Raw genomic sequence first — 27,686 nt, forward strand, 5'->3', positions numbered from 1 at the left:
AGGCGCAGCGCGGCGAACTATGTATTTTTGTAAATAACAGCTGGTGCATGATATCTAAGGAAGTCTCGAGCTATTGCTCGTCTGGGGTAGAGTATCTCATAATAAGCTGTAGACCACACTACCTACCGAGAGAGTTTTCATCTGTATTCTTTGTAGCTGTTTACATACCACCACAGTCAGAGGCTGGCACTAAGACAGCATTGAATGAGCTGTATTCCGCCATAAGCAAACAAGAAAACGCTCACCCAGAGGCGGCACTCCTAGAAGCCGGGGACTTTAATGCAGGGAAACTTAAATCCGTTTTACCAAATTTCTATCAGCATGTAAAATGTGCAACCAAAGGAAAAAGAACTCTGGACCACCTATACTCAAATCAAATCAAATGTATTTTTATATAGCCCTTCGTACATCAGCTGATATTCTCAAAGTGCTGTACAGAAACCCAGCCTAAAACCTCAAACAGCAAGCAAAGCATGTGAAAGAAGCACGGTGGCTAGGAAAAACTCCCTAGGAAAAACTCCCTAGAAAGGCCAAAAACCTAGGAAGAAACCTAGAGAGGAACCAGGCTATGAGGGGTGGCCAGTCCTCTTCTGGCTGTGCAGGGTGGATATTATAACAGAACATGGTCAAAATGTTAAAATGTTAAAATGTTCATAAATGACCAGCATGGTCAAATAATAATAATCATAGTAGTTGTCGAGGGTGCAACAAGCACGTCCGGTGAACAGGTCAGGGTTCCATAGCCGCAGGCAGAACAGTTGAAACTGGAGCAGCAGCACGGCCAGGTGGACTGGGGACAGCAAGGAGTCATCATACCAGGTAGTCCTGAGGCATGGTCCTAGGGCTCAGGTCCTCCGAGAGAAAGACAGAAAGAGAGAAAGAGAGAATTAGAGAGAGCATATTTAAATACACACAGGACACCGGATAAGACAAGAGAAATACTCCAGATGTAACAGACTGACCCTAGCCCCCGACACATAAACTACTGCAGCATAAATACTGGAGGCTGAGACAGGAGGGATCAGAAGACACTGTGGCCCCATCCGATGATACCCCGGACAGGGCCAAACAGGCAGGATAGAACCCCACCCACTTTGCCAAAGCACAGCCCCCACACCACTAGAGGGATGTCTCCAACCACCAACTTACCGTCCTAAGACAAGGCCGAGTATAGCCCACAACGATCTCCGCCATGGCACAACCCAAGGGGGGGGCGCCAACCCAGACAGGAAGACCACGTCAGTGACTCAACCCACTCAAGTGACGCACCCCTCCCATGGACGGCATGGAAGAACACCAGTAGGCCAGTGACTCGGCCCCTGTAAAAGGGTTAGAGGCAGAGAATCCCAGTGGAAAGAGGGGAACCGGCAAGGCAGAGACAGCAAGGGCGGTTCGTTGCTCCAGCCTTTCCGTTCACCTTCACACTCCTGGGCCAGACTATACTTAATCATAGGACCTACTGAAGAGATAAGTCTTCAGTAAAGACTTAAAGGTTGAGACTGAGTCTGCGTCTCTCACATTGGTAGGCAGACCATTCCATAAAAATGGAGCTCTATAGGAGAAAGCCCTACCTCCAGCCGTTTGCTTAGAAATTCTAGGGACAATTAGGAGGCCTGCGTCTTGTGACCGTAGCGTACGTGTAGGTATGTACGGCAGGACCAAATCGGAAAGATAGGTAGGAGCAAGCCCATGTAATGCTTTGTAGGTTAGCAGTAAAACCTTGAAATCAGCCCTTGCCTTAACAGGAAGCCAGTGTAGGGAGGCTAGCACTGGAGTAATATGATCAAATTTTTTGGTTCTAGTCAGGATTCTAGCAGCCGTATTTAGCACTAACTGAAGTTTATTTAGTGCTTTATCCGGGTAGCCGGAAAGTAGAGCATTGCAGTAGTCTAACCTAGAAGTAACAAAAGCATGGATTAATTTTTCTGTGTCATTTTTGGACAGAAAATTTCTGATTTTTGCAATGTTACGTAGATGGAAAAAAGCTGTCCTTGAAACAGTCTTGATATGTTCTTCAAAAGAGAGATCAGGGTCCAGAGTAACGCCGAGGTCCTTCACAGTTTTATTTGAGACGACTGTACAACCATCCAGATTAATTGTCAGATTCAACAGAAGATCTCTTTGTTTCTTGGGACCTAGAACAAGCATCTCTGTTTTGTCCGAGTTTAAAAGTAGAAAGTTTGCAGCCATCCACTTCTTTATGTCTGAAACACAGGCTTCTAGCGAGGGCAATTTTGGGGCTTCACCATGTTTCATTGAAATGTACAGCTGTGTGTCGTCCGCATAGCAGTGAAATTGAACATTATGTTTTCGAATGACATCCCCAAGAGGTAAAATATATAGTGAAAACAATAGTGGTCCTAAAACGGAACCTTGAGGAACACCGAAATTTACAATTGATTTGTCAGAGGACAAACCATTCACAGAGACAAACTGATATCTTTCCGACAGATAAGATCTAAACCAGGCCAGAACTTGTCCGTGTAGACCAATTTGGGTTTCCAATCTCTCCAAAAGAATGTGGTGATCGATGATATCAAAAGCGGCACTAAGATCTAGGAGCACGAGGACAGATGCAGAGCCTCGGTCTGACGTCATTAAAAGGTCATTTACCACCTTCACAAGTTCAGTCTCAGTGCTATGATGGGGTCTAAAACCAGACTGAAGCGTTTCGTATACATTGTTTGTCTTCAGGAAGGCAGTGAGTTGCTGTGCAACAGCTTTTTCTAAAATTTTTGAGAGGAATGGAAGATTCGATATAGGCCGATAGTTTTTTATAATTTCTGGATCAAGATTCGGCTTTTTTAAGAGAGGCTTTATTACTGCCACTTTTAGTGAGCCGTTTATTATGTTCAACATAGGAGGGCCAAGCACAGGAAGCAGCTCTTTCAGTAGTTTAGTTGGAATAGGGTCCAGTATGCAGCTTGAGGGTTTGGAGGCCATGATTATTTTCATCATTGCGTCAAGAGATATAGTACTAAAACACTTTAGTATCTCCCTTGATCCTAGGTCCTGGCAGAGTTGTGCAGACTCAGGACAATGGAGCTTTGGAGGAATACCCAGATTTAAAGAGGAGTCTGTAATTTGCTTTCTAATGATCATGATCTTTTCCTCAAAGAAGTTCATAAATTTATTACTGCTGAAGTGAAAGCCATCCTCCATTTGCGAAGGCTGCTTTTTAGTTAGCTTTGCGACAGTATCAAAAAGAAATTTCGGATTGTTCTTATTTTCCTCAATTAAGTTGGAAAAATAGGATGATCGAGCAGCAGTAAGGGCTCTTCGATACTGCACGGTACTGTCTTTCCAAGCTAGTCGGAAGACTTCCAGTTTGGTGTGGCGCCATTTCCGTTCCAATTTTCTGGAAGCTTGCTTCAGAGCTCGTGTATTTTCTGTATACCAGGGAGCTAGTTTCTTATGACAGATGTTTTTAGTTTTTAGGGGTGCAACTGCATCTAGGGTATTGCGCAAGGTTAAATTGAGTTCCTCAGTTAGGTGGTTAACTGATTTTTGTCCTCTGACGTCCTTGGGTAGGCAGAGGCAGTCTGGAAGGGCATCAAGGAATCTTTGGGTTGTCTGAGAATTTATAGCACGACTTTTAATGCTCCTTATTTGCAGATTATTTGTTGCAATTGCAAACGTAATAAAATGGTGGTCCGATAGTCCAGGATTATGAGGAAAAACATTTAGATCCACAACATTTATTCCATGGGACAAAACTAGGTCCAGAGTATGACTGTGGCAGTGAGTAGGTCCAGAGACATGTTGGACAAAACCCACTGAGTCGATGATGGCTCCGAAAGCCTTTTGGAGTGGGTCTGTGGACTTTTCCATGTGAATGTTAAAGTCACCAAAAATTAGAATATTATCTGCTATGACTACAAGATCCGATAGGAATTCAGGGAACTCAGTGAGGAACACTGCATATGGCCCAGGAGGCCTATAAACAGTAGCTAAAAAAAGTGAGTGAGTAGGCTGCATAGATTTCATGACTAGAAGCTCAAAAGACGAAAACGTCATTGTTGGGGGGTTTTTTGTAAATTGAAATTTGCTATCGTAAATGTTAGCAACACCTCCGCCTTTGCCGGATGCACGGGGGGTATGGTCACTAGTGTAACCAGGAGGTGAGGCCTCATTTAACACAGTAAATTCATCAGGCTTAAGCCATGTTTCAGTCAGGCCAATCACATCAAGATTATTATCAGTGATTAGTTCATTGACTATAACTGCCTTGGAAGTGAGGGATCTAACATTAAGTAACCCAATTTTGAGATGTGAGGTATCACAATCTCTTTCAATAATGGCAGGAATGGAGGAGGTCTTTATACTAGTGAGATTGCTAAAGCGAACACCGCCATTTTTAATTTTGCCCAACCTAGATCGAGGCACAGACACGGTCTCAATGGGGAAAGCTGAGCTGACTACGCTGACTGTGCTAGTGGCAGACTCCACTAAGCTGGCAGGCTGGCTAACAGCTTGCTGCCTGGCCTGCACCCAATTTCAGTGTGGAGCACGAGGAGTTAGAGCCCTGTCTATGTTCGTAGATAGGATGAGAGCACCCCTCCAGCTAGGATGGAGTCCGTCACTCCTCAACAGGCCAGGCTTGGTCCTGTTTGTGGGTGAGTCCCAGAAAGAGGGCCAATTATCTACAAATTCTATCTTTTGGGAGGGGCAGAAAACAGTTTTCAACCAGCGATTGAGTTGTGAGACTCTGCTGTAGAGCTCATCACTCCCCCTAACTGGGAGGGGGCCAGAGACAATTAATCGATGCCGACACATCTTTCTAGCTAGAGAACCGGTTGAAAGTTTCTGTCGGCTGAATAAGCGACACCGGTTGAGCATTCCTACAGCGTTTCCCTCCAGAAGCCATGAGAAAGATGTCCGGCTGCGGGGACCGTGCGAGGGGGTTTATACTAACGTTACTATCTGTACTTACTGGTGGCACAGACGCTGTTTCATCCTTTCCTACACTGAAATTAACCTTGCCTAACGATCGCGTCTGAAGCTGGGCTTGCAACACAGCTATCCTTGCCGTAAGGCGATCGTTCTCCTGTATATTATAAGTACAACGACTGCAATTAGAAGGCATCATGTTAATGTTACTTAGCTTCGGCTGTTTGAAGTCCTGACGAACCATGTCCAGATAAAACCTCCGGGGTGAAAAAGTTGAATGAAAAAAGTTGAGTGAGGGAAAAAGTAAAAATATACGGTAATGAAAAAGTAAAAAACCGTCAGGTATCAAAGTAAGATCGGCAACAAAAACGCACAGCAGCGTAAACAAGTCTGCAAGTTGTGACCGGAAACACGGAAACAGGAAACACGGAAACAGGAAAAACTCCACACACAGAGACGCATACTAAGCTCTCCTTTGCCCTCCATTTGGCAAATCTGACCATAATTATATCCTCCTGATTCCTGCTTACAAGCAAAAAATAAAGCAGGAAGCACCAATGACTAGATCAATAAAAAAGTGGTCAGATGAAGCAGATGCTAAGCTACAGGACTGTTTTGCTAGCACAGACTGGAATATGTTCTGAGATTCCTCCGATGGCATTGAGGAGTACACCACATCAGTCATTGGCATGATCAATAAGTGCATCGATGGCGTCGTCCCCACAGTGACCGTACGTACATACCCCAACCATAAACTGTGGATTACAGTCAGCATCCGAACTGAGCTAAAGGCTAGAGCTGCCACTTCCAAGGAGCGGGACTCTAACCCTGAAGCTTATAAGAAATCCCGCCATGCCTTCCGACGAACCGTCAAATAGGCAAAGCATCAATACAGGACTAAGATCGAATCGTACTACACCGGCTCTGACGCTCGTCGGATGTGGCAGGGTTTACAAACCATTACAGACTACAAAGGGAAGCACAGCCAAGAGCTGCCCAGTGACACGAGCCTACCAGATGAGCTAAACTACTTCTATGCTCGCTTCAAGGCAAATAACCCTGAAACATGCATGAGAGCACCAGCTGTTCCGGAAGACTGTGTGATCACGCTCTCCGCAGCCGATGTTAGTAAGAACTTTAAACAGGTCAACATTCACAAGGCCGCAGGGCCTGACATTTTCAACCTCTCCCTGTCTGAGTCTGTAATACCAACATGTTTTAAGCAGACCACCATAGCCCCTGTGCCCAAGAACACTAAGGTAACCTGCCTAAATGACTACCGACCCGTAGCACCCACGTCTGTCACTATGGCATGCTTTGAAAGGCTGGTCATGGCTCACATCAACACCGTCATCCCAGAAACCGTAGACCCACTCCAATTTGCATACCGCCCCAACAGATCCACAGATGATGCAATCTCTATTGTACTTCACGCTTCCCTTTCCCACCTGGACAAAAGGACCACCTATGTGAGAATGCTATTCATTGACTACAGCTCAGCGTTCAACACCATAGTGCCCTCAAAGCTCATCAATAAGCTAAGGACCCTGGGACTAAACACCTCCCTCTGCAACTGGATCCTGGACTTCCTGATGGGCGGTATGCAAATTGGAGTGGGTCTAGGGTTTCTGGAATAATGGTGTTGAGTTCCTGAGCGTGTATTATCATTCAAATATAACTCTTTAATACATTACATATCTCTCAAGTTATTCTTTTGAGGCCTAGTTTTACCCAGATCAGTAGCTTGAAACTCATGGTTTACAGGCCACATTAGGCCTGCAAGTAGTTTTGCAAAATTTTGTGAACTTTCCCGAAATTCCCAGATTTTCAAAAAATCCTGGTTGAAGGATTTCCTGCTTATTACCTCCTGTTTCCATGTATCTTCTAACCAGGATTCCTTGAAAGCCTGGGAAGTCACATTATACTGGCTTGCAAAGTGATTTGTAATCCCTATTAGCATTTTTATTCATCCGCAACATGCCTTCATAATGACCGTCAGAATTAGAAAAATTGTGAGGAGACTACCTGTTATTTAAACTGGAACAACCATTTCAATAACAGGTGGAAATAATCTAACATTTTGGATCATATTAGTTTAGAAGAATGTATGTTATTTATCTTCGTGTAGCATAATATTAATCAATCAATTAATGTACATGCAAAAACACAGCTATGAAAAACGTTTTTTAAAATCAACCTGCAGAAGAGCATGCTGGTAAATATGATGATGATGATAATAATGATGGTACAATTTTGCCTTTTTAGGGTACCACCCCAGTGACAAAGCCATTAGTTCTTTTTAGGTGTAAAAACAAATCATCATTGTACCTTATGGTGGGTATTAAGGGTATTGAGGGTACACAGAATACATTTGTACCCTGGGAAACAGAAATGTACCTTCACATTGTACCCCTTTTTTTGAGAGTAAGAGTGTGATGATTGTACCTTTATATTCAAAATATCGGGTACCAAAATGTACCAAAATGTACCATTATTCTTTTTTTCCGCACATGTACCCTAAAATATCGAACAGTACCATGTGAGATCATTATGTGTGACTCTGAAGGTACATTATGTGTATTTTGATCTTTTTGTACCCCCGGGAACAATACCGCAGCGTTAATTCTAAGAGTGTATGTTGAAATTTGGTTACCATAATGACATAATCCTTTGGTTGAAATTTCACCCTCAAAACAACAGTTTACTTTGATTACTTTTTTCAAATCCAATGTATTTTCCACATAGATTCCATGTCACAATACATTGACAAATGATGCTGAAACAACATTGATTCAACCAGTTTGTGCCCAGTGGGTCCTTACTTTTGTTTCTGTCTAAAGTAACTAGACCATTAGTAGGTATCATCCCACTAAGCACGGACAGACGCTGGTGTCTTTAGGACGTCTTTGTTTTGGCCCTATCTGGACCGGCTGTCTTATTTTTGTGCGATCCGCACCGGCCTTGATTTCAACATCCACAGAAGGACCAAATCTGAACCAAACACAGACGTCTATGTTTCACAAGTTTGGACAGCTCACACAGCACAGTACAGTAGAGCACAGCAGCGTACAGTACATTACAGTAAAGAACAGCAATGTATAGTACAGTAAAATACTGAACTGTATTGAACTCTACTGTACTGTACTGAACTGTACATCAATGATTCGTTTAGATTTGGTCTGGTCCGTACCAACCAAATTTGTACTTGTTCGAGAGACAAGCTCATTAGAATCATGCCCAGCATGCTTTGCAAGTGTTTGTTTTTACATTTACATTTTGGTCATGCAGCACACTCTTATCCAGAGCGACTTACGGTCAGTGCATTCAACTAAGGTAGATAAACAGCAACACATTACAGTCATAGCAACAAAACTTTTCTGTTACTGTTACTGAGAATTTTATTGGCGCCCCCCCCCTTGGGTTGTGCCATGGCGGAGATCGTTGTGGGCTATACTCGGCCTTGTCTTAGGACGGTAAGTTGGTGGTTGGAGACATCCCTCTAGTGGTGTGGGGGCTGTGCTTTGGCAAAGTGGGTGGGGTTATATCCTGCCTGTTTGGCCCTGTCCGGGGGTATCATCGGATGGGGCCACAGTGTCTTCTGATCCCTCCTGTCTCAGCCTCCAGTATTTATGCTGCAGTAGTTTATGTGTCGGGGGGCTAGGGTCAGTCTGTTACATCTGGAGTATTTCTCTTGTCTTATCCGGTGTCCTGTGTGAATTTAAATATGCTCTCTCTAATTCTCTCTTTCTCTCTTTCTGTCTTTCTCTCGGAGGACCTGAGCCCTAGGACCATGCCTCAGGACTAACTGGTATGATGACTCCTTGCTGTCCCCAGTCCACCTGGCCGTGCTGCTGCTCCAGTTTCAACTGTTCTGCCTGCGGCTATGGAACCCTGACCTGTTTCACCGGACGTGCTTGTTGCACCCTCGACAACTACTATGATTATTATTATTTGACCATGCTGGTCATTTATGAACATTTTAACATTTTAACATCTTGACCATGTTCTGTTATAATATCCACCCTGCACAGCCAGAAGAGAACTGGCCACCCCTCATAGCCTGGTTCCTCTCTAGGTTTCTTCCTAGGTTTTTGGCCTTTCTAGGGAGTTTTTCCTAGGGAGTTTTTCCTAGCCACCGTGCTTCTTTCACATGCTTTGCTTGCTGTTTGGGGTTTTAGGCTGGGTTTCTGTACAGCACTTTGAGATATCAGCTGATGTACCAAGGGCTATATAAAAATAAATTTGATATGATTTGAATTTGATTGTAGTTGAAGTGGTGTGTTGGTCTATTGTATAGGTTGGACTACTTTCAACATCATCGCTGACAGTTTTAAAGCTTTTGAAAAAGCTAACATAAACGCATGTGACAGATGGAACAATAATATATATTCTGCAGTATGGGGCAATCTTCAGTTGGCTCCTCTTTCCTATATTAAGATACAAATATATGATGCTTACTTCATTGAGAATGTATGTGCAGTTCAAATTTGGCCATAGAATCAATGACCAAAAAGACGTAAAACAAACCTTACTTCAACGTCTGGAAAATACGTCTTATAGACATCTTTTTAAATTGATTTTGCTTACTGGGATACGTCATGGAGGTGCTCAGAATACGTATAGTATGTTTCATATGACTCTGAGGGCTGATTCTACTCTCCCATATAATTATAACTATTACAACAACAAACATAACTTCTCTCTTTATTTTCTCCATGAATTGTTTGTTTCAGTGGGTTTAGTGCTATGTCATCACTTTAGTGAGGAAAGAGCTGAGGAGTCCTGATCTCCCAGAATGCTTTGAGACTCAGAGAGATGATAATGGAGCATTTCGCTTCTAGTTGCAATAACATCTGCTAAACAGGTGTATGTGACCAATACAATTTGATTTGGACGCTGAAGGTGAGAAGCAGGAGAGCAGTGCCAGAGAGGGGGCGCTGAAGATCACACTGCACACCCTGAGAAACATAAATCAGAAGGAGCTTACTGACACACTGGAAAAAATTTCCAGTCCAATATTCATGGATGGTTATTAACACTTAGAAATAAGGACACAGTTCTAAACATGGTTGAAAAGAGGGGAAATTCTAGTTTTGGGACTGTCTCCACAGAGAAAAAGTGCTTTTACAAATTCATATGAATACCAATATTTTGTGCAATGTTGGTTATTTAGATGAGCTTGCTGTGGTGTTCCAACGTAAACTCAAATCCAATCTGAAGAAGTTTCAGTGTGTGTTTGAGGGAATACCTGAGCAAGAAAACACTTCTCAATAAGATCCACACGGAGCTATACATCACAGAGGGTGGAAGTAGAGAGATCAATAATGAACATGAGGTGAGACAGATCGAGACAGCATCCAGGAGACAAGAAACTCAAGACAGACCAATCAAATGCAACAACATCTTCAAACCTTTACCTGGACAAGACCAACCTATCCAAATTGTGCTGACAAAGGGAGTTGCTGACATTGGAAAAACAGTCTCTGTGCAGAAGTTAATTCTGGAATGGGCTGAAGAAAAAGCCAATCAGAATATCCAATTCATATTTACTCTCCCTTTTTGGGAGCTGACTTTGATTCAAGGAAAAGAGTACAGCTTGATTGAATTTCTTAATCACAAAGAATCAAGAATCTCCAACTATGACAAGTACAAAGTTCTGTTTGTCTTTGATGGTCTGGATGAGTGCCGACTTCCTCTAGACTTCAAGAACAATGACAGCTGATGTGATGTCACAAAGTCAACCTCAGTGGACATGTCGCTGACAAACAGGGGGAATCTGCTTCCCTCTGCTCTCGTCTGGATAACCTCCTGACCTGCAGCAGCCAATCAGATCCCTTCTGAATGTGTTGACCAGGTGAAAGAGGTACGAGGGTTCAATGGCCCACAGAAAGAAGAGTACTTTGGGAAAATAATCTGATGAGAACCTGGCCAAAATAATCATAACACACATAAAGATGTCAAAGAGTCTCCACAACATGTGCCACATACCAGTGTTCTGTTGGATTTCAGCCACTGTTCTAGAGACACTGTTGAGTGAAGCAGAGTGGAGAGATGTCCAAAACTGACTCAAATGTTCACTCACTTTATGGTATTTCAGAGCCAACAGAGGAATCAGAAGTACCTTAGAACCTCTAAAGTTCTACACAATGATGAAGAGATGATTATGTAAAAATCATCGGAAAACTGGCCTTCAAACAGCTGGATAAAGGCAATCTGATCTTCTATGAGGATGAGAAGCTTCAGTGTACTCAGGAGTGTGTACACAGTCCTTCAGAAAAGAAAGTAGGCTGATCCAGGGCAAGGTGTGCTGCTTTGTTCATCTGAGCATTCAGGAGTTTCTGGCTGCTTTATATGTTTTTCACATTCATCAACAGTGGAAAAAATCCACTCATCAAAAATAAATCCTGGAAATTTTCCTCATCATCCAGCCACAAATAAATTATCGACTTACACAAGAGAGCTGTGGACAACGCCTTAAAGAGCAAGAATGGATACCTGAACCTGTTCCTCCGCTTCCTTCTGGACCTCTCACTGGAGTCCAATCAGACTCTTCTAGGAGGTTTATGGACTCAGAAAGGAAACAGCTCACAGACCAATGAGGAAACAGTTGAGTATATCAAGGAGAAATCAGAGAGAATCCCTCTCCCGAGAGTTGCATCACTCTGTCCCACTGTCTGAAGGAGCTGAATGACCATTCTCTAGTGGAGGAGATCCAAAGCTTCCTGAGCTCAGGAAGTCTCTCAGAATTCAAACTCTCCCCTGCACAGTGGTCAGCTCTGGTCTTTGTTTTACTGACTTCAGAAAAGTTATATTTGACCTGAAGAAATACTCCAGATCAGAGGAAGAATTTCTGAGGCTGCTGCCAGTGGTCAAAGGCTCCAGAAGAGCTCTGTGAGTACTTAGTATTAGAACACAATAACAACAAATGCCCATAATCAATCATATTATGCTTGATTTACACACATATGGATTGGTGACAAGTAAGTAACTTTCAACTGTTTTGCAATCTTATTTTTTGTTTAGGCTGAATCAATGTAAACTCACAAGGAGATGGTTTGGCCTCAGCTCTTAACTCAAACTCCTGACACCTAAGAGAACTGGAGCTGAGTGACAATGACCTGCAGGATTCAGGACTGGGGAGTCCACACTGTAAACTAGAGACACTGAAGGGAGAAATACTATAATGTTGTTATAATGAACTAATAAAGTGTACTACAGATGAAGTCGGAAGTTTACATACACTTAGGTTGGAGTCATTAAAACTTGTTTTTCAACCGCTGTTGGATGTACAGATATTCCCTCTCCTCTATGTTGTGTAAGTCCCACTCTAACCACTAGAGATCAGCATATACCTGTTCAAAAGTAAACACTGATATTCTCCTTATTGGTCTAATTATCACGACCTTTTCCCGCTCTCTGTATCCTGTTAACTTACAATAAAGATGATTGATTATTGTACAGCGTGTGTTGATGTCATTCTTGACATAGTAGTCCTACTCAGCCAGTCCCAACCTGGCTTTTAGAATTGTGTTCAGGAGGAGTATTTTGTATTGTCTTTTAAGGTCTTACTGGTCAAATTAGATAACTGAGGTTGATGTGCGTTGGAGATAGTGGTGCCGTCAGTGGTCAAGTTGTCAATCCTGCCACGCCCTTCCAGCACCCGGATTGGAGCCCACCTTAGGCTCGTTGGCTTCTCAAGGCAGTGATTGGCTGGGCAATATGCCCGGCAGTTCTTTGATTGGCTGCTGCCCCAACACAGGGGGAGAGGAGTGAAGAGAGGACGTATGTCGATGCATTTATTAATGAAGCTGGTGACTGATGTGGTAAACTCCTCAATGCCATCAGATGAATCCCAGAACGTATTCTAGTCTGTACTAGCGAAACAGTCCTGTAGCTTAGCATCAACTTAATCGGACCACTTCCATATTGAGCACGTCACTGGTACTATCTGTTTGAAAGTATGCTTGTAAGCAGGAATCAGGAGGATAGAGTTATAGTCAGATTAGCCAAATGGAGGGCGAGGGAGAGCTTTGTACGCATCTCTGTGTGGAGTAAAGGTGATCTATAGGTTTTTTTCTTCTATTTGCACATGTGACATACTGGTAGAAATGAAGTAGAACGGATTTTAGTCTTCCTGCATTAAAGTCCTCAGCCACTAGGAGTGCCGCCTCTTGATGAGCATTTTCTTGTTCGCTTACGGCCTTATACAGCTCGTTGAGTGCAGTCTTAGTGCCAGTATCAGTTTGTGGTGGTAAATAGACAGCTACAAAGAATATAGATGAAAACTATTTTGGTAAATAGTATGGTCTACAGCTTATCATGAGGTACTCCAACTCAGGTGAGCAAAACCTTGAGACTTTCTTCGTATTAGAGATCGCGCCCCAGATGTTGTTAATAAAGTCACACAGACCCTCCCCCCTGATCTTACCGGAGGCTGCTGTTCGGTCTTCTTGATGCACTGAAAACCCAGCTAACTGTATATTATCCATTTCCTTGTTCAGCCACAACTCGGTGAAACACAGGATATTACAGTACATGCACACACACACACACACACACACACACACACACACACACACACACACACACACACACACACACACACACACACACACACACACACACACACACACACACACACACACACACACACACACACACACACACACTACTGGTCAGCTCTCTTCTAGTGTTACCACTTTGCGATAGGGCAGCACTAGATAGGTAAGGTCGCCCGGGTCTGATTCAGCTCTGGGCGCTTGTCTTCAGAACAACGACACACACACACACACACAACACAGCAGGTCCTGCTACTCTCCTTGGCGTCGCATGTCTGACGTTGTCACAGTGATAAATAGTGAGAGAGCCCCTGGCTGAGTTTGTTGCCGTGGTCCCTGTCAACACACTCACACGCTGGATACGGTGTAGTCTGATCTAAGCAAACAGCGTAATGAGTTATTGAACATAATTAATGTAGTCAGAGTAGCTGTAGATCTGTCTGAGAGGTCACAGCTCTCAGCTGGGTGTGTGTCTGTGCGTGTAGGTTAAGGACCCATGGACATGCAGTCTGTCAAGAAGCCTAATGAGTCTTATCTTGGTTAGTTACTGTAACTAACCAAGGTTAGTGTTGCCCCTGGTTACAGTGTGTCTGTAGTAGCAGATAGTGACAGATCAACAGGGTTAACTAAGTACTCTGGTTACTGTGTTAACCCTGTCTGTAGTATCAGATAGTGACAGATCAACAGGGTTAACTAAGTACTCTGGTTACTGTGTTAACCCTGTCTGTAGTAACAGATAGTGAGACATGTCTGTGAATAGGGTTAGCTATAAGTGAGATTTCAGAGGACCCTTTTTAAGCAGCACTTTGATTTAATGCTCAATTAGCATGCACGCACGCACACACACTTGGCATGCGAGATCAATATCTTGTACTCCCACAGACAATAGTCCCCTTAGCAGAGAGCATGTCTCCTCTAATTCAATATCAGAATGGATTCCTGACAGCTATGTGTGTGTGTGTGTGTGTGTGTGTGTGTGTGTGTGTGTGTGTGTGTGTGTGTGTGTGTGTGTGTGTGTGTGTGTGTGTGTGTGTGTGTCTGGAACTGGTTATGAAATCTACAACACCATCTAACATTTCCATAGTTTTATGTGTGTTTTATAGAAGCCTAAAGAAACATATTGTCACTCCATAGATAATTGTTTTCCATATATACAAGCATGAATATACAGCAGGGTTAGCCAACCCACCTCCTTGAGACCTTCTTGGTGTTCAGTCTCCAGGATCTTGATTAGTTTAATTATGTGTGTTAGAGCAGGGCTGGAGCAAAAGCCTGCAAACCCAGTAGCTCTCCAGGAGGATGGTTGGTCACCACTGATATTCAGTTTGCATAGTTGGTTGCATATGTAATATTTTAAAGCATTCCATATTCTGCGCTACATCAGATAGCTATAGCATTTTTCCTTCAAACACAGTATACCTGCATTCACATAGCCAGAGAGAGAGAGAGAGAGACAGAGAGAGAGATTACAAATTGATTGCATGCTTCTTTTGTTCTCATTAGTTTGAAGCGGCTGGCCTCCCGGTCTGTGAGGTCAGAGGTCATGTGACTGTCTGTTAGGACTATCAGAACTAGTAACAACTTGTCCAAGAAGAGCATTCATTTCAGTTTTCCTTTGGGAAACAACTTCTTCCATCTGTGCTGAAGTTCTCCACACACAACTGTGTAATAGTGCTGCTCAGCTCTGTTGGATGATATCACTCCATTGTCAGCGGAACGAGGTGTGTCCGTTGTCAGGGCAACAAGGTGTGTCCATTGTCAGGGCAACAAGGTGTGTCTGTTGTCAGGGCAACAAGCTGTGTCTGTTGTCAGGGCAACAATGTGTGTCTGTTGTCAAAGAGAGGTGGTGTTGCTGTTGTAGGAGATCTGGGGAATCCCGTTGCTGGAGTTGTCCAGGATCTCCTGTTAGAAACACACTCATGCATGCATGCACGCATGAAAGCACACACACACACACACACACAAATTAGGAGAAATCAGTAGCAGTGTGTGAGCACGCATGCATGTGAGTGTGTGTTTGTTTCTTACAAAAGATCCGTGTGTGTATGGTTCCTTCTCAGCCATCTCGTGTGAGTGGTGCAGTGAGTGTTCTCTCTCTAGAAACATCCTCTGTTGTTCTGAACTGGCCAGACGACAGGTCAACCAGGTAGAGAGGGTACAGGAAGAGATACCTACAGGAGAGAGGGAGAAGGGGGAGAGAGACCTATTGAATTGAATGGTGACAGAACTTAGTTGAATGTTACTGTACCACAGTTCATATTTTATAGCAGGTATTCAATAATAACCCTTTCATATACAGACAAAGATAGGTTTCATGCAGATTAGAGGTGTTGGGTCAGCATCGCCCTACTTCAACTACCTGGAGTAGGAATGAGTTGATTTGCCTGTAGTGTAACGTAATATAATGTTTAACTGTGTTTTGTAGCCTTTCGTAGCGTTGCATACCCAGGCAGGCAATGGTCATGGCCGCCAGGTGTAGTGAGCGGAGAGAGTCTGGTCGTCGTGACAACGCCCGAACGAACTGGAAGTTGAGAATCCCTCCAATCAGACCACAGATACAGCAGGCTGAGAACAGAATCATCTAGAGAGAGAGAGAGAGAGAGAGAGAGAGAGAGAGAGAGAGAGAGAGAAGAGAGAGATACACAAAGGTTTAAATTACTGCACCTCCTCATACAGTAGCTACCTTGTCAGCAGTAAACAATACATGCTGAGATGGGAGGGAACGAGATGGAACACACCGTTTATAGTTTCCTACTGTATCACTGTAAATATTGTGCTGTTGTTGAATATTTCTTACAGCGCAAAATGTATTATTTACTGCATAGTTATCCTCTCTCACTCTCTCTCACACACACACATTTCTGAGTTTTCCTGGTAGCTCAGTTACAGTGAACTGACCACTAAGAATCCCCACACACTTTATTACTGTGTGTGTGTGTGTGTGTGTGTGTGTGTGTGTGTGTGTGTGTGTGTGTGTGTGTGTGTGTGTGTGTGTGTGTGTGTGTGTGTGTGTGTGTGTGTGTGTGTGTGTGTGTGTGTGTGTGTGTGTGTGTGTGTGTGTGTGTGTGTGTGTGTGTGTGTGTGTGTGTGTGTGTGTGTGTGTGTGCGTGCGTGTGGTGTGTGTGTGGATACACACACGTCGGGATCCTAATGTTACAAATCAGAGCTCCTTTTTCAGTCATTAGCCATCGTTTGGAAACACATCAGACTCCAGAGATACACTAACCTACCATAACCTAATCATCACACAGAGAGAAGAGAAGAGGAGAGGAGAAAGGGGGAGGAGAGGAGAGGATGGCTTTTACTAAAGTGAGATCGAATGACAGTGAGATAGAGAGCATGTGAAAGGATGAGAAAGAAGGTGTGATGGAGGGAGACAGAGGGTGATGCATAAGCCAGAAGATGGAAAGTGTAAAGGGAGAGGAAAGAGTGAATAACACAGAGTGAGGAAGGAGCAATTACTTTGGTATGGATCAGTCATTTACACCTCTGTGACTTCTGAGAGGAGGATAGGAGAGAGACCATTGGGATGCATGAGGAGCTACTGCTGGACCTTTTGGAAGGGCTTCGTTCCCTGACGGAACGCCACGACCAAGGGTTCAAGGCTATTATGGAGCAAATCAGGGAGTTGGCTCAAAGGCAGCCCGCCACCTCTGAGACCCCCACCAATCACTCAGTAACCTTTTCACTATTAGTGGTGGGTTTGTACAGCCTACCCCGGCTCCCCGAGAACCACGCTTACCACCTGCGGAGCAATATTTTGGGGATCCTGGAACCTGCTGGGGTTTTCTTTCTCAGTGCTCCCTAATTTTTGAGCTGCAGCCATCTTTATTCCCTTTGGATCAGTCAAAGATAGCGTATATTATTACGCTAATGTCGGGAAGGGCGCTCTCCTAGGCTATGGCAGTTTGGGAGCAACAATCCACTATTTGTCGTGATCTGGAAGACTTCATGGCAGAGGTGAGGAAGGTTTTCGATTCTCTGGTATCTGGGAGAGGTGGCCCGAAAACTACTTGAATTACATCAAGACTCCCGTAGTGTGGCAGACTACGCTGTAGACTTTCGCACGGTGGCCTCCGAGAGTGCCTGGAATCCGGAGTCCCTATTCGATACCTTCCTTCACGGATTATCAGAGGTGATAAAAGATGAGCTAGCTGCTCGGGAGTTACCGGTGGACCTCGATTCCCTCACCATTAGGATTTATGGACGTCTATGAGAACGCAGGAGTGAGAGGAGGTCTGGCCTAGGTCACACTCGTCCATCCGCTGTGGCTCGCTCACCTCCGAAGGAATCCGGAAGTCCCCGAAGGCTGTTTTTCAGAGAGGATCCGAGGCCACCCGACCTCCCTCGAGAATCATCGATGACGGGTGAGTTGGATACACCGGAACTTATGCAACTGGGAAGAGCTAGATTATTGCCTAGGGAACGTTTGGGGAAGCTCCAATAGTTGTCTGTTTTGTGGTGCTGTAGGGCATTACATAGCCACCTGCCCAGTGAAGAGACCTGAATCCTTAGTAGGTACAAGTACACTGGTGAGCCTGACTGGGAACCCTCTAATTCCCATTACCCAAACTCCTTTTTATGTGATCTTGCTGTGGGGAGACCAGTCTAAGTCTCTCCGGGTGCTCATTGACTCTGGGGCAGATGAGACTTTCATGGACACTACCCTGGTATCGGAACTAAGTATCCCTACTCAACTCCTCTCCGTTCCCATGGATGCCAGGGCACTGGATGTCTGCTCCATTGGAAGAGTCATGCACAGCACAGTTCCTATTAATATGTGGGTATCTGGAAACCAAAGTGAGTCAATACAGCTTCTCCTCATTGAGTCTCCCCACATACCTATTGTTTTGGGATTTTTTGGGCTCCAGAAGCACAACCCCGATATTGACTGGACCACGGGTTCAATCCTGGGTTGGAGCCCGTTCTGCCATTCACATTGCCTGAAGGCGGCGCAGGCTTCCCCAGAACGTCTGCCTTCAGGATTGAATACGGCCTTGGATCTCTCTGCCATTCCCGCAGAGTACCATGTACCCTCCCTCCACATTGTTCTTACGATTGTGCTATTGACCTCCTCCCAGGCACCACACCGCCTCGAGGCTGGCTATATTCCCTGTCTGGTCCTGAGACCATGACCATGTACATCGAGGACTCTCTGGCTGTTGGGAGCGTTCGCCCTTCTGCCTCTCCTGCTGGCACAGGATTCTTCTTTGTGGGGAAGAAGGACAAGACCCTGCATCCATGCATTGATTACTGGGGCCTCAATGACATTACGATCACAAATCGGTACCCTCTACCACTCCTCTCCTCAGCTTTCGAACCTCTCCAGGGGGCTACCATCTTTTCCAAACTGGACCTTCGGAATGGCCACCATCTTGTGTGTATACACGTGGAAGACGGCTTTCAACACTGCCAGTGGACACTATGAGTACCTGGTCATGCCGTTTGGGCACACCAACGCGCCCGCTGTCTTCCAGGCCCTGGTCAACGATGTGCTCTGGGACATGTTAAATCATTTTGTTTTTGTCTACTTCGACGACATCCTAGTTTTCTCTCGTTCTGCCCAGGAATACATTCTCCATGTTTGACATGTCCTTCAGCGCCTCCTGGAAAATCAGTTGTTTGTAAAAGCTGAGAAGTGCGAGTTCCACCGCTCCAATATCTCCTTTCTGGGATACATCATCGCTGAAGGGAATGTTCAGATGGATCCGGAAAAGGTGAGAGCGGTGGTGGATTGGCCCCAGCCCACGTCCAGGGTGCAGCTACAATGTTTCTGGGGTTTGCTCATTTCTACCACCGTTTAATTCGGGGCTACAGCGCCCTGGCGCCCCCCCTCTCTGCACTCACCTCTCCCAAGGTAACATTCACATGGTCTCCAGCAGTGGACAAGGCATTTGGGGACCTAAAGCAGTGATTCACTACTGCCCTCATCCGTCTAGACCCGACTCGTCAGTTTGTGGTTGAGGTTGACGCTTCCGACGTGGGAGTAGGGGCCGTCCTTTCCCAGCGATCCGTCCAGGACCAAAAGAATCATCCCTGTGCCTTCATGTCCCATCATCTCAACCCTGCGGAGAGGAACTATGACATTGGGAACCGGAAACTCCTAGCAGTTAAGATGGCCCTGGAGGAGTGGCGGCACTGGCTGGAAGGGGCGGAAGATCCATTTTTGGTGTGGACTGACCATAAGAATTTAGAATACCTCCGCACTGCCAAGCACCTTAACTCAAGGCAAGCTCGTTGGGCCCTGTTATTTACCAGGTTCAGTTTCACCATCTCCTACCGCCCAGGGTCCAAAAACGTGAAGCTGGACGCTCTCTCCCATCTGTACAGTTCACTGCCACTCCCTCTGAATCTGAGACCATCCTCCCTGCCTCATGTTTGGAGGCTTCGGTTGTTTGGGGTATTGAGGCTCTGGTCCGCAAGGCACCCTGGGGGGGGGGGGCTAACCGGATGTTCATTCCTGATCCGGGCCGGCCTCAGGTCCTGGAATGGGCTCACTCCTCCAGGCTTACCTGTCATCCTGGGGCTCATCGTACCGTGGCTTTCCTCCGACAATGCTTCTGGTGGCCCACCATGGCTCCTGATGTCTCGGCCTTTGTTGTCGCATGCATGGTGTGTGCTCAAAGCAAGACTCGGCGGCAAGCTCCGTCTGGCCTCCTTTAGCCACTCCCTGTCTCTCATCGTCCCTGGTCCCATATTTCCCCGGATTTCGTCACTGGGCTTCCTCCGTCAGACGGAACACCACCATTCTGACAGTGGTGGATAGGTTTTCCAAAGCCGCCCATTTCATCCCTCTTCCCAAGTTACCTTCAGCCAAGGAGATGGCCCAGCTCATGGTGCAGCACGTCTTCCGAATCCATGGACTCCCGGTCGACATGGTTTCGGATCGGGGTCCTCAGTTCTCGTCCTGATTCTGGAAGGCGTTCTGCATCCATATCGGGTCGTCGGCACTGTCACACCCTGATCTGTTTCACCTGTCTTTGTGATTGTCTCCACCCACCTCCAGGTGTCACACGTTTTCCCCATTAGTCCCTGGGTATTTATTCCGGTGTTACCTGTGTCTGTTGCCAGTTCGTATTGTCTTGTCAAGTCAACCAGCGTGTTTTGCCGTGCTCCTGCTTTCTCTTATCTCTCTTTTGCTAGTCCTCCTGGTTTTGGCTCTTGCCTGCCTTGACAATGAACCCACCTGCCTGACCATACTGCCTGCTCTGACCTCAAGCCTGCCTGCCACTCTGTACTTCCTGGACACTGACCTTGTTTATGATCTTTTGCCTGTCCATGACCATTCTCTTGCCTGCCCCTTGGATTATAATAAATATCAGAGACTCAAACCATCTGCCTCACGTGTCTGTGTCTGGGTTTCGCCCTGTGCCCTTATATAAACAGAGAGTACACAGTGGCAGAATACCTGACCACTGTGACTGACCCAAATCTAAAATCACAAAGTCGTCAGTCCGCAAGAAGAGACATGACAGGAATTTGTGGGGATAAACTGAATAGCCAGGACCAGTGTGAGAGAGGTCACCGTAGGCAGACCTGGCTCTCAAGAGAAGACCGGCTATGTGCACACCGCCCACAAAATTAGGTGGAAACTGAGCTGCACTTCCTAACCTCCTGCCAAATGTATTACCATATTAGAGACACATATTTCCCTCAGACTCACAAAGAATTGGAAAACAAATCAAATATTGATAAACTGCCATATCTACTGGGTGAAATACAACAGTGTGCCATCACAACAGCAAGATTTGTGACCTGTTGCCACAAAAGGGTGTCATGACGTTGGCCTGTGGGTAAGGTTTATGACCCCCCATAAATACCTTTCTCCCTTCCCTCTCTCTCTGACTCTACTGAAGGACTCTCGAATAGCCTTTGTTAAACATAGAGAGTCTGGGAACATCAAACAAGTGGGGGAAAGGAACCATATTTCGGTAATAGAACCAGTTGAAAATATGCGTTGGAACTTAATGAATATGATGTCAGTTCGGTTGTCATCTGAGACATGATTACTGATGACAGGACGACATAAACTGTATCTGGGAAAGTCTACACATTCTAGTTATCAGATTCACATGGAATCGTTGTTCAATTTAAATTCCCAGTACGGGAAAAATAAAAAATAAATAAAAAATGAAATGAATTGAAATGTATGCATTCACTACTGTAAGTCGCTCTGGATAAGAGCATCTGCTAAATGACTAAAATGTAAATGTAAAAATGCAATTTAAATGAAACTATTTGTGAAAAGATTAAACGTCATTTTAGCTTCCAAATGAGAGAATTGGGTTTTCATAAGGTTAGAGCCCTGCTCAATCAGTGGCCCGCCCCTGTGATGAGACATGGGTTATAAACTATGAAACACACCCTTCTCTCCCTCCACTATATAAGCCCTTGATGAAAATGTAACCTGTTCCGAGTACGATAGGACGACGGTCCATACGTTAAAAAGGACTAACATGTCAACTATAGAACTAAGCCAACCTCAGCGTGAGCTTTGGTTGTGAATGGTATAACTCTTATTCACTAAAGAAGTGAGCCATCCTAGCCGTTGAGTTAGCAACAGCAGCTGTAAACGTGGGCTAGGAAAGGATGGATGACGTATCCAGTCTAACACACAACGAAGATACTACAATGTATCCAATTTACCACCAGAGACATTCTTCTGAGGACAGGAAGATCTCTGTTGGCCAACACGGCCAGCATCTACAACCAACCTACCAAAGCGCAGCTCAGAGTAAGTATTTATTGCATTTTCCTTTTCCAAATGGGCGGTAATTTAGAATGCATAAGATACTGTATTTACGAAAGCTTAGCTTCTCCCTTTGTTCCTCAGTCTTCCTGCTATTTCATTCAAGCCCAACCCCCTCTCTTTGTGTAACAAGCCATCATACAGGTTCCGTCCACCAGGGACGTTTTCTGTATGACATAATTTGCATTCTGTGTATATGTAATTCTGTGTGATTAGTTAGGTATTTAGGAAATAAATAATTAAACCCAATTTTGTATTGCTGATTCAACTTGTTAGCCAGGGTTCGTGAAGATAACCAAGAATTTACAACTTTCAGATGAGACTGAAATAAGGTGACGATTAATATTGACTGCTATTGATGTAAAATATTACTAGTTCTTTCAGAGTTTATTCGGAAGATACCAGCTCTATAAACACTCTTTCGTGGTGCCCCGACTTTCTAGTTAATTACATTTACATGATTAGCTGAATCAGTTAATATTAATTACAGAGAAAGGATTTTATAGAATAGCATGTCATATCACTTAATCCGGCATAGCCAAAGACACAACAAGGGCAATGAGTGAAGAACAAACACCATTGTAAATACAACCCTTATTTATTTTCCCTTTTGCACTTCAACAATTTACACATCATTAACACTATAGACATATGACATTTGAAATGTCTATTCCTTTGCAACTTTTGTGAGTGTAATGTGTTACTGTTGATTTTCATTGTTATTTCACTTTTGTTTATCTATTCCACTTGCTTTGGCGATGTAAACATAAGTTTCCCATGCCAATTAAGCCCTTTGAATTGAATTGAGAGAGATGGGGAGAAAAGGAGGGGTTACTGCTGAGAAGAGACAGGGAAAGAGAGACAGAAAGAGAGAGCGAGCAAGCGAGAGAGAGATGGGGTTGAAAGGGAGAGGCGACTGAGAGACGAGGAGGGAGAGACAGAGAGAGGCGGGGGGGAGTGGGGGGGGGTGAGAAAGAGGTGACTCCTGTCTCTGTCTCCTCTAGTCTCGCTTTCTGAAGGACCTGAGTAACTCTTACCTCCTGTCCTGGATATATTTCTGCACGTGCTCACGCCCTCATACAGAGGACAACAGTGCTACACTCCCTAACTCACTGACCTGCAGTCCTGTGTCTGTGTACTCTGGTGTATGGTGGGTGTGTGCATAAGTGTGTGTGTGTGCTTTGGTTTTTACATGTGTGTGTTTGTGTGTGTTTGCGTGTGTGCGTGCGTGCATGCATGTGTACTTACGATGAGTCCAGTCCTCTTCCTAGCACACAGGACTCCACACATCCCACAGATGAGAAACTGAGAGAGAGAGACAGAGAGAGGAATCAGATCAAAACTGGTTTATGACATGAGCAGAACCTAATCTGAACCTGTTCAGAACTGGATCATAACTCGATCAGAAGAGAAGAGAAAACAACTTCAGATGTCCAAGTTCAAAAGGGACAAAATTGTGAAATTATGACAGCATAGAAACTATTGAATAATTTAATAAACCTTCAGTAAAATGATGAGAAACTATAGCTCCTCCCTAGCTCATCTGGCGAACATCAATGGGACAGACCTCCATGGAACCTTTCACAGACCTCCATGGAACCTTTCACAGACCTCCATGGAACATTTCACAGACCTCCATGGAACCTTTCACAGACCTCCATGGAACATTTCACAGACCTCCATGGAACATTTCACAGACCTCCATGGAACCTTTCACAGACCTCCATGGAACCTTTCACAGACCTCCATGGAACCTTTCACAGACCTCCATGGAACCTTTCACAGACCTCCATGGAACCTTTCACAGACCTCCATGGAACATTTCACAGACCTCCATGGAACCTTTCACAGACCTCCATGGAACCTTTCACAGACCTCCATGGAACATTTCACAGACCTCCATGGAACCTTTCACAGACCTCCATGGAACCTTTCACAGACCTCCATGGAACATTTCACAGACCTCCATGGAACATTTCACAGACCTCCATGGAATGTTTCACAGACCTCCATGGAACCTTTCACAGACCTCCATGGAATGTTTCACAGACCTCCATGGAACGTTTCACAGACCTCCATGGAATGTTTCACAGACCTCCATGGAACCTTTCACAGACCTCCATGGAACCTTTCACAGACCTCCATGGAATGTTTCACAGACCTCCATGGAATGTTTCACAGACCTCCATGGAACATTTCACAGACCTCCATGGAACCTTTCACAGACCTCCATGGAATGTTTCAAAGACCTCCATGGAACCTTTCACAGACCTCCATGGAATGTTTCACAGACCTCCATGGAATGTTTGAAAGACCGCCATGGAACGTTTCACAGACCTCCATGGAATGTTTCACAGACCTCCATGGAATGTTTCACAGACCTCCATGGAATGTTTCAAAGACCTCCATGGAACCTTTCACAGACCTCCATGGAATGTTTCACAGACCTCCATGGAACCTTTCACAGACCTCCATGGAATGTTTCACAGACCTCCATGGAACCTTTCACAGACCTCCATGGAATGTTTCAAAGACCTCCATGGAACCTTTCACAGACCTCCATGGAATGTTTCAAAGACCTCCATGGAATGTTTCACAGACCTCCATGGAACCTTTCACAGACCTCCATGGAATGTTTCAAAGACCTCCATGGAACATTTCACAGACCTCCATGGAATGTTTCACAGACCTCCATGGAATGTTTCACAGACCTCCATGGAACCTTTCACAGACCTCCATGGAATGTTTCAAAAACCTCCATGGAACCTTTCACAGACCTCCATGGAATGTTTCAAAGACCTCCATGGAACCTTTCACAGACCTCCATGGAATGTTTCACAGTTCTCCATGGAATGTTTCAAAGACCTCCATGGAACGTTTCACAGACCTCCATGGAATGTTTCACAGACCTCCATGGAATGTTTCACAGACCTCCATGGAATGTTTCACAGACCTCCATGGAACGTTTCACAGACCTCCATGGAATGTTTCACAGACCTCCATGGAATGTTTCACAGACCTCCATGGAATGTTTCACAGACCTCCATGGAATGTTTCACAGACCTCCATGGAATGTTTCACAGACCTCCATGGAATGTTTCACAGACCTCCATGGAACGTTTCACAGACCTCCATGGAATGTTTCACAGACCTCCATGGAACCTTTCACAGACCTCCATGGAATGTTTCACAGACCTCCATGGAATGTTTCACAGACCTCCATGGAACCTTTCACAGACCTCCATGGAATGTTTCACAGACCTCCATGGAATGTTTCACAGACCTCCATGGAATGTTTCACAGACCTCCATGGAATGTTTCACAGACCTCCATGGAATGTTTCACAGATCTCCATGGAATGTTTCACAGACCTCCATGGAACGTTTCACAGACCTCCATGGAATGTTTCACAGACCTCCATGGAACCTTTCACAGACCTCCATGGAACCTTTCACAGACCTCCATGGAACCTTTCACAGACCTCCATGGAACATTTCACAGACCTCCATGGAATGTTTCACAGACCTCCATGGAACCTTTCACAGACCTCCATGGAATGTTTCACAGACCTCCATGGAATGTTTCACAGACCTCCATGGAACGTTTCACCGGGAGAAGTGAAATCGAGACAATGAGCCTGTCTTCTGTAAACGAGCGCGAGGCGCTCACTGTATGAGCATAAAATGAAACAAACACATTAACTATTTCACTTGCATTGGTAATGTAAACATATGTTTCCCATGCCAATAAAGCCCTTTGAATTGAATTGGGAGAGAGAGAGAGAGAGAGAGAGAGAGAGAGGAGCGAGAGTGGAGAGAGGAGAGAGAGTGAGGGAGAGTGAGGGAAAGTGAGAGAGAGAGAGAGAGAGAGAGAGCAGGGAGAGAGAGAGAGAGAGAGGAGGGAGAGTGGAGAGAGGAGAGCGAGAGAGGGAGTGAGAGAGAGAGAGAGAGAGAGAGAGAGAGAGAGAGAGAGAGAGGAGAGAGAGGAGAGAGAGTGAGGGAGAGTGAGGGAGAGTGAGAGAGAGAGAGAGAGAGAGAGAGAGAGAGAGAGAGAGAGAGAGAGAGAGAGAGAGAGAGAGAGAGAGAGTGTGAGAGAGAGAGAGAGAGAGAGAGAGAGAGAGAGTGAGAGAGAGAGAGAGGAGCGAGAGTGGAGAGAGGAGAGAGAGTGAGGGAGAGTGAGGGAGAGTGAGAGAGAGAGAGAGAGAGAGAGAGAGAGAGAGAGAGAGAGAGAGGGGAGTGAGAGAGAGAGAGAGAGAGAGAGAGAGGAGAGAGCAGGGAGAGAGAGAGGGAGAGAGAGAGAGAGAGAGAGAGAGAGAGCAGGGAGAGAGAGAGGGAGAGAGAGAGAGAGGAGAGAGAGAGAGCAGGGAGAGAGAGAGGGAGATATGGTAAACTAAAGTCTCTACATACACACAGGCCGCTCCAGATAGGTGAAGCGTCTCCTTGCTGTGGTTTGTGTTCCTCCCTGACCCGGCTGAGCCCAACGGCTCCCAGGACGATACTGGAGACCCCCAGCCCCACCTCCAACACTGACAGCAGCAGCAGGCTCCACAGAATTTTTCGGCTGGAACACATCCTGCCCGGGCATCCTCATGGAGACCAGTCCGCCTGTCTGCCCTCCTAAGTCGGCTTCAGTCAGGAGGACACACGGGTTGGCAGCAAAACTTTTTTAAACGGAAAAACAAAAATAAGCGTTTCGTCGGCTGCTCCCTGGAAAACAGTCACGGTTGTTGATAAGTGTTCTGTCCTGGTTAAATATAGATGACCTGGATAAGTTCAGGTACCTTCTGGTTTCACCCCATTTCAAAACATGTATATTGTACTTGTGCCAACTAGCAACCCGACCCTGGAGGATCCAACGCTGGCGGACAGAGGAGAGGGCTTGATGTGCATATCCCTGATGAGGAAAGTTCTGGGCAGGAGATCAGGTAAATCCGTTTGAAACGTAAAGAAGTTGCCTTCCACGGACATCTCTGTCATTTCGAGCAGATGTTATACTTGTTTTATTTAGCCTACCTATTTTTATCAATGCGACTAACCTGCATGAATAAAGGCTGGATCAAATCCAAAAGTGAGTCGTCTGGTTGCTCTCGCTGATAACGGGAGCTCCTCCGGTCAATAATGAGAGGAGAGCATTCTGCTCTGAACGGTCGCTAACGAGACTGGCACGCGGTTGCTGTCCATGGGGCTTAAACGGTTGCGCAGACACACTCAACACCCTTCTGCGACCCGACCCAAGTGCCCTCCAGTTCTCTCTCTCCCTCTCTCCCTCCTCTCTCTCTCTCCCTCCTCTCCCCCTCTCTCCCTCGCTCCCTCCTCTCTCTCTCTCCCTCCTCTCTCTCTCTCTCTCTCTCTCTCCCTCTCTCTCACACACACACACTCACACAGAGAGAGAGACTCCCCCCGGACAGTGTGGCACCTCCTCCTCCGGTCTTTCAGTTTAAATTAGACTCTCGAGACTCTCCGGTCCCGGTTTGACCCCCGGGCAGTTTC

At 45.4% G+C, this 27,686-nt stretch overlaps 1 protein-coding gene across 2 annotated transcripts; it reads right to left on the minus strand.

The window, feature by feature from the left end:
* Positions 1-14,327: 14,327 nt before the first annotated feature.
* Positions 14,328-27,478, minus strand: LOC106588729 (transmembrane protein 196). Of its 2 annotated transcripts, XM_014178006.2 has the most exons (5): positions 26,604-27,478; positions 23,446-23,502; positions 15,894-16,029; positions 15,477-15,619; positions 14,328-15,350 (listed from the first exon to the last, which is right to left on the minus strand). In XM_014178006.2, exons 1-5 carry the CDS (start codon positions 26,766-26,768, stop codon positions 15,282-15,284), a joined length of 570 nt encoding a protein of 189 aa, XP_014033481.1. In that variant the 5' UTR covers positions 26,769-27,478; the 3' UTR covers positions 14,328-15,281. The 2 variants fall into 2 exon arrangements, with proteins under 2 accessions (XP_014033481.1, XP_014033480.1); XM_014178005.2 differs by having other exon boundaries at positions 14,328-15,619.
* Between the last annotated feature and the right edge of the window lie 208 nt (positions 27,479-27,686).

Source organism: Salmo salar, chromosome ssa27 (genome assembly GCF_905237065.1).
Source record: "Salmo salar chromosome ssa27, Ssal_v3.1, whole genome shotgun sequence".
Lineage (NCBI taxonomy): Eukaryota > Metazoa > Chordata > Actinopteri > Salmoniformes > Salmonidae > Salmo > Salmo salar.

Coding starts and splice junctions, on each gene's coding strand:
- LOC106588729 (XM_014178005.2), bottom strand. CDS start 26,768: ATGTGTTCCAGCCGAAAAATTCTGTGGAGCCTGCTGCTGCTGTCAGTG. Junction 23,503..26,603: donor CTATCTGGAGCGGCCTGTGT/GTATGTAGAGAC, acceptor TCTCTCTCTCAG/TTTCTCATCTGTGGGATGTG. Junction 15,620..15,893: donor CATGACCATTGCCTGCCTGG/GTATGCAACGCT, acceptor TCTCTCCTGTAG/GTATCTCTTCCTGTACCCTC.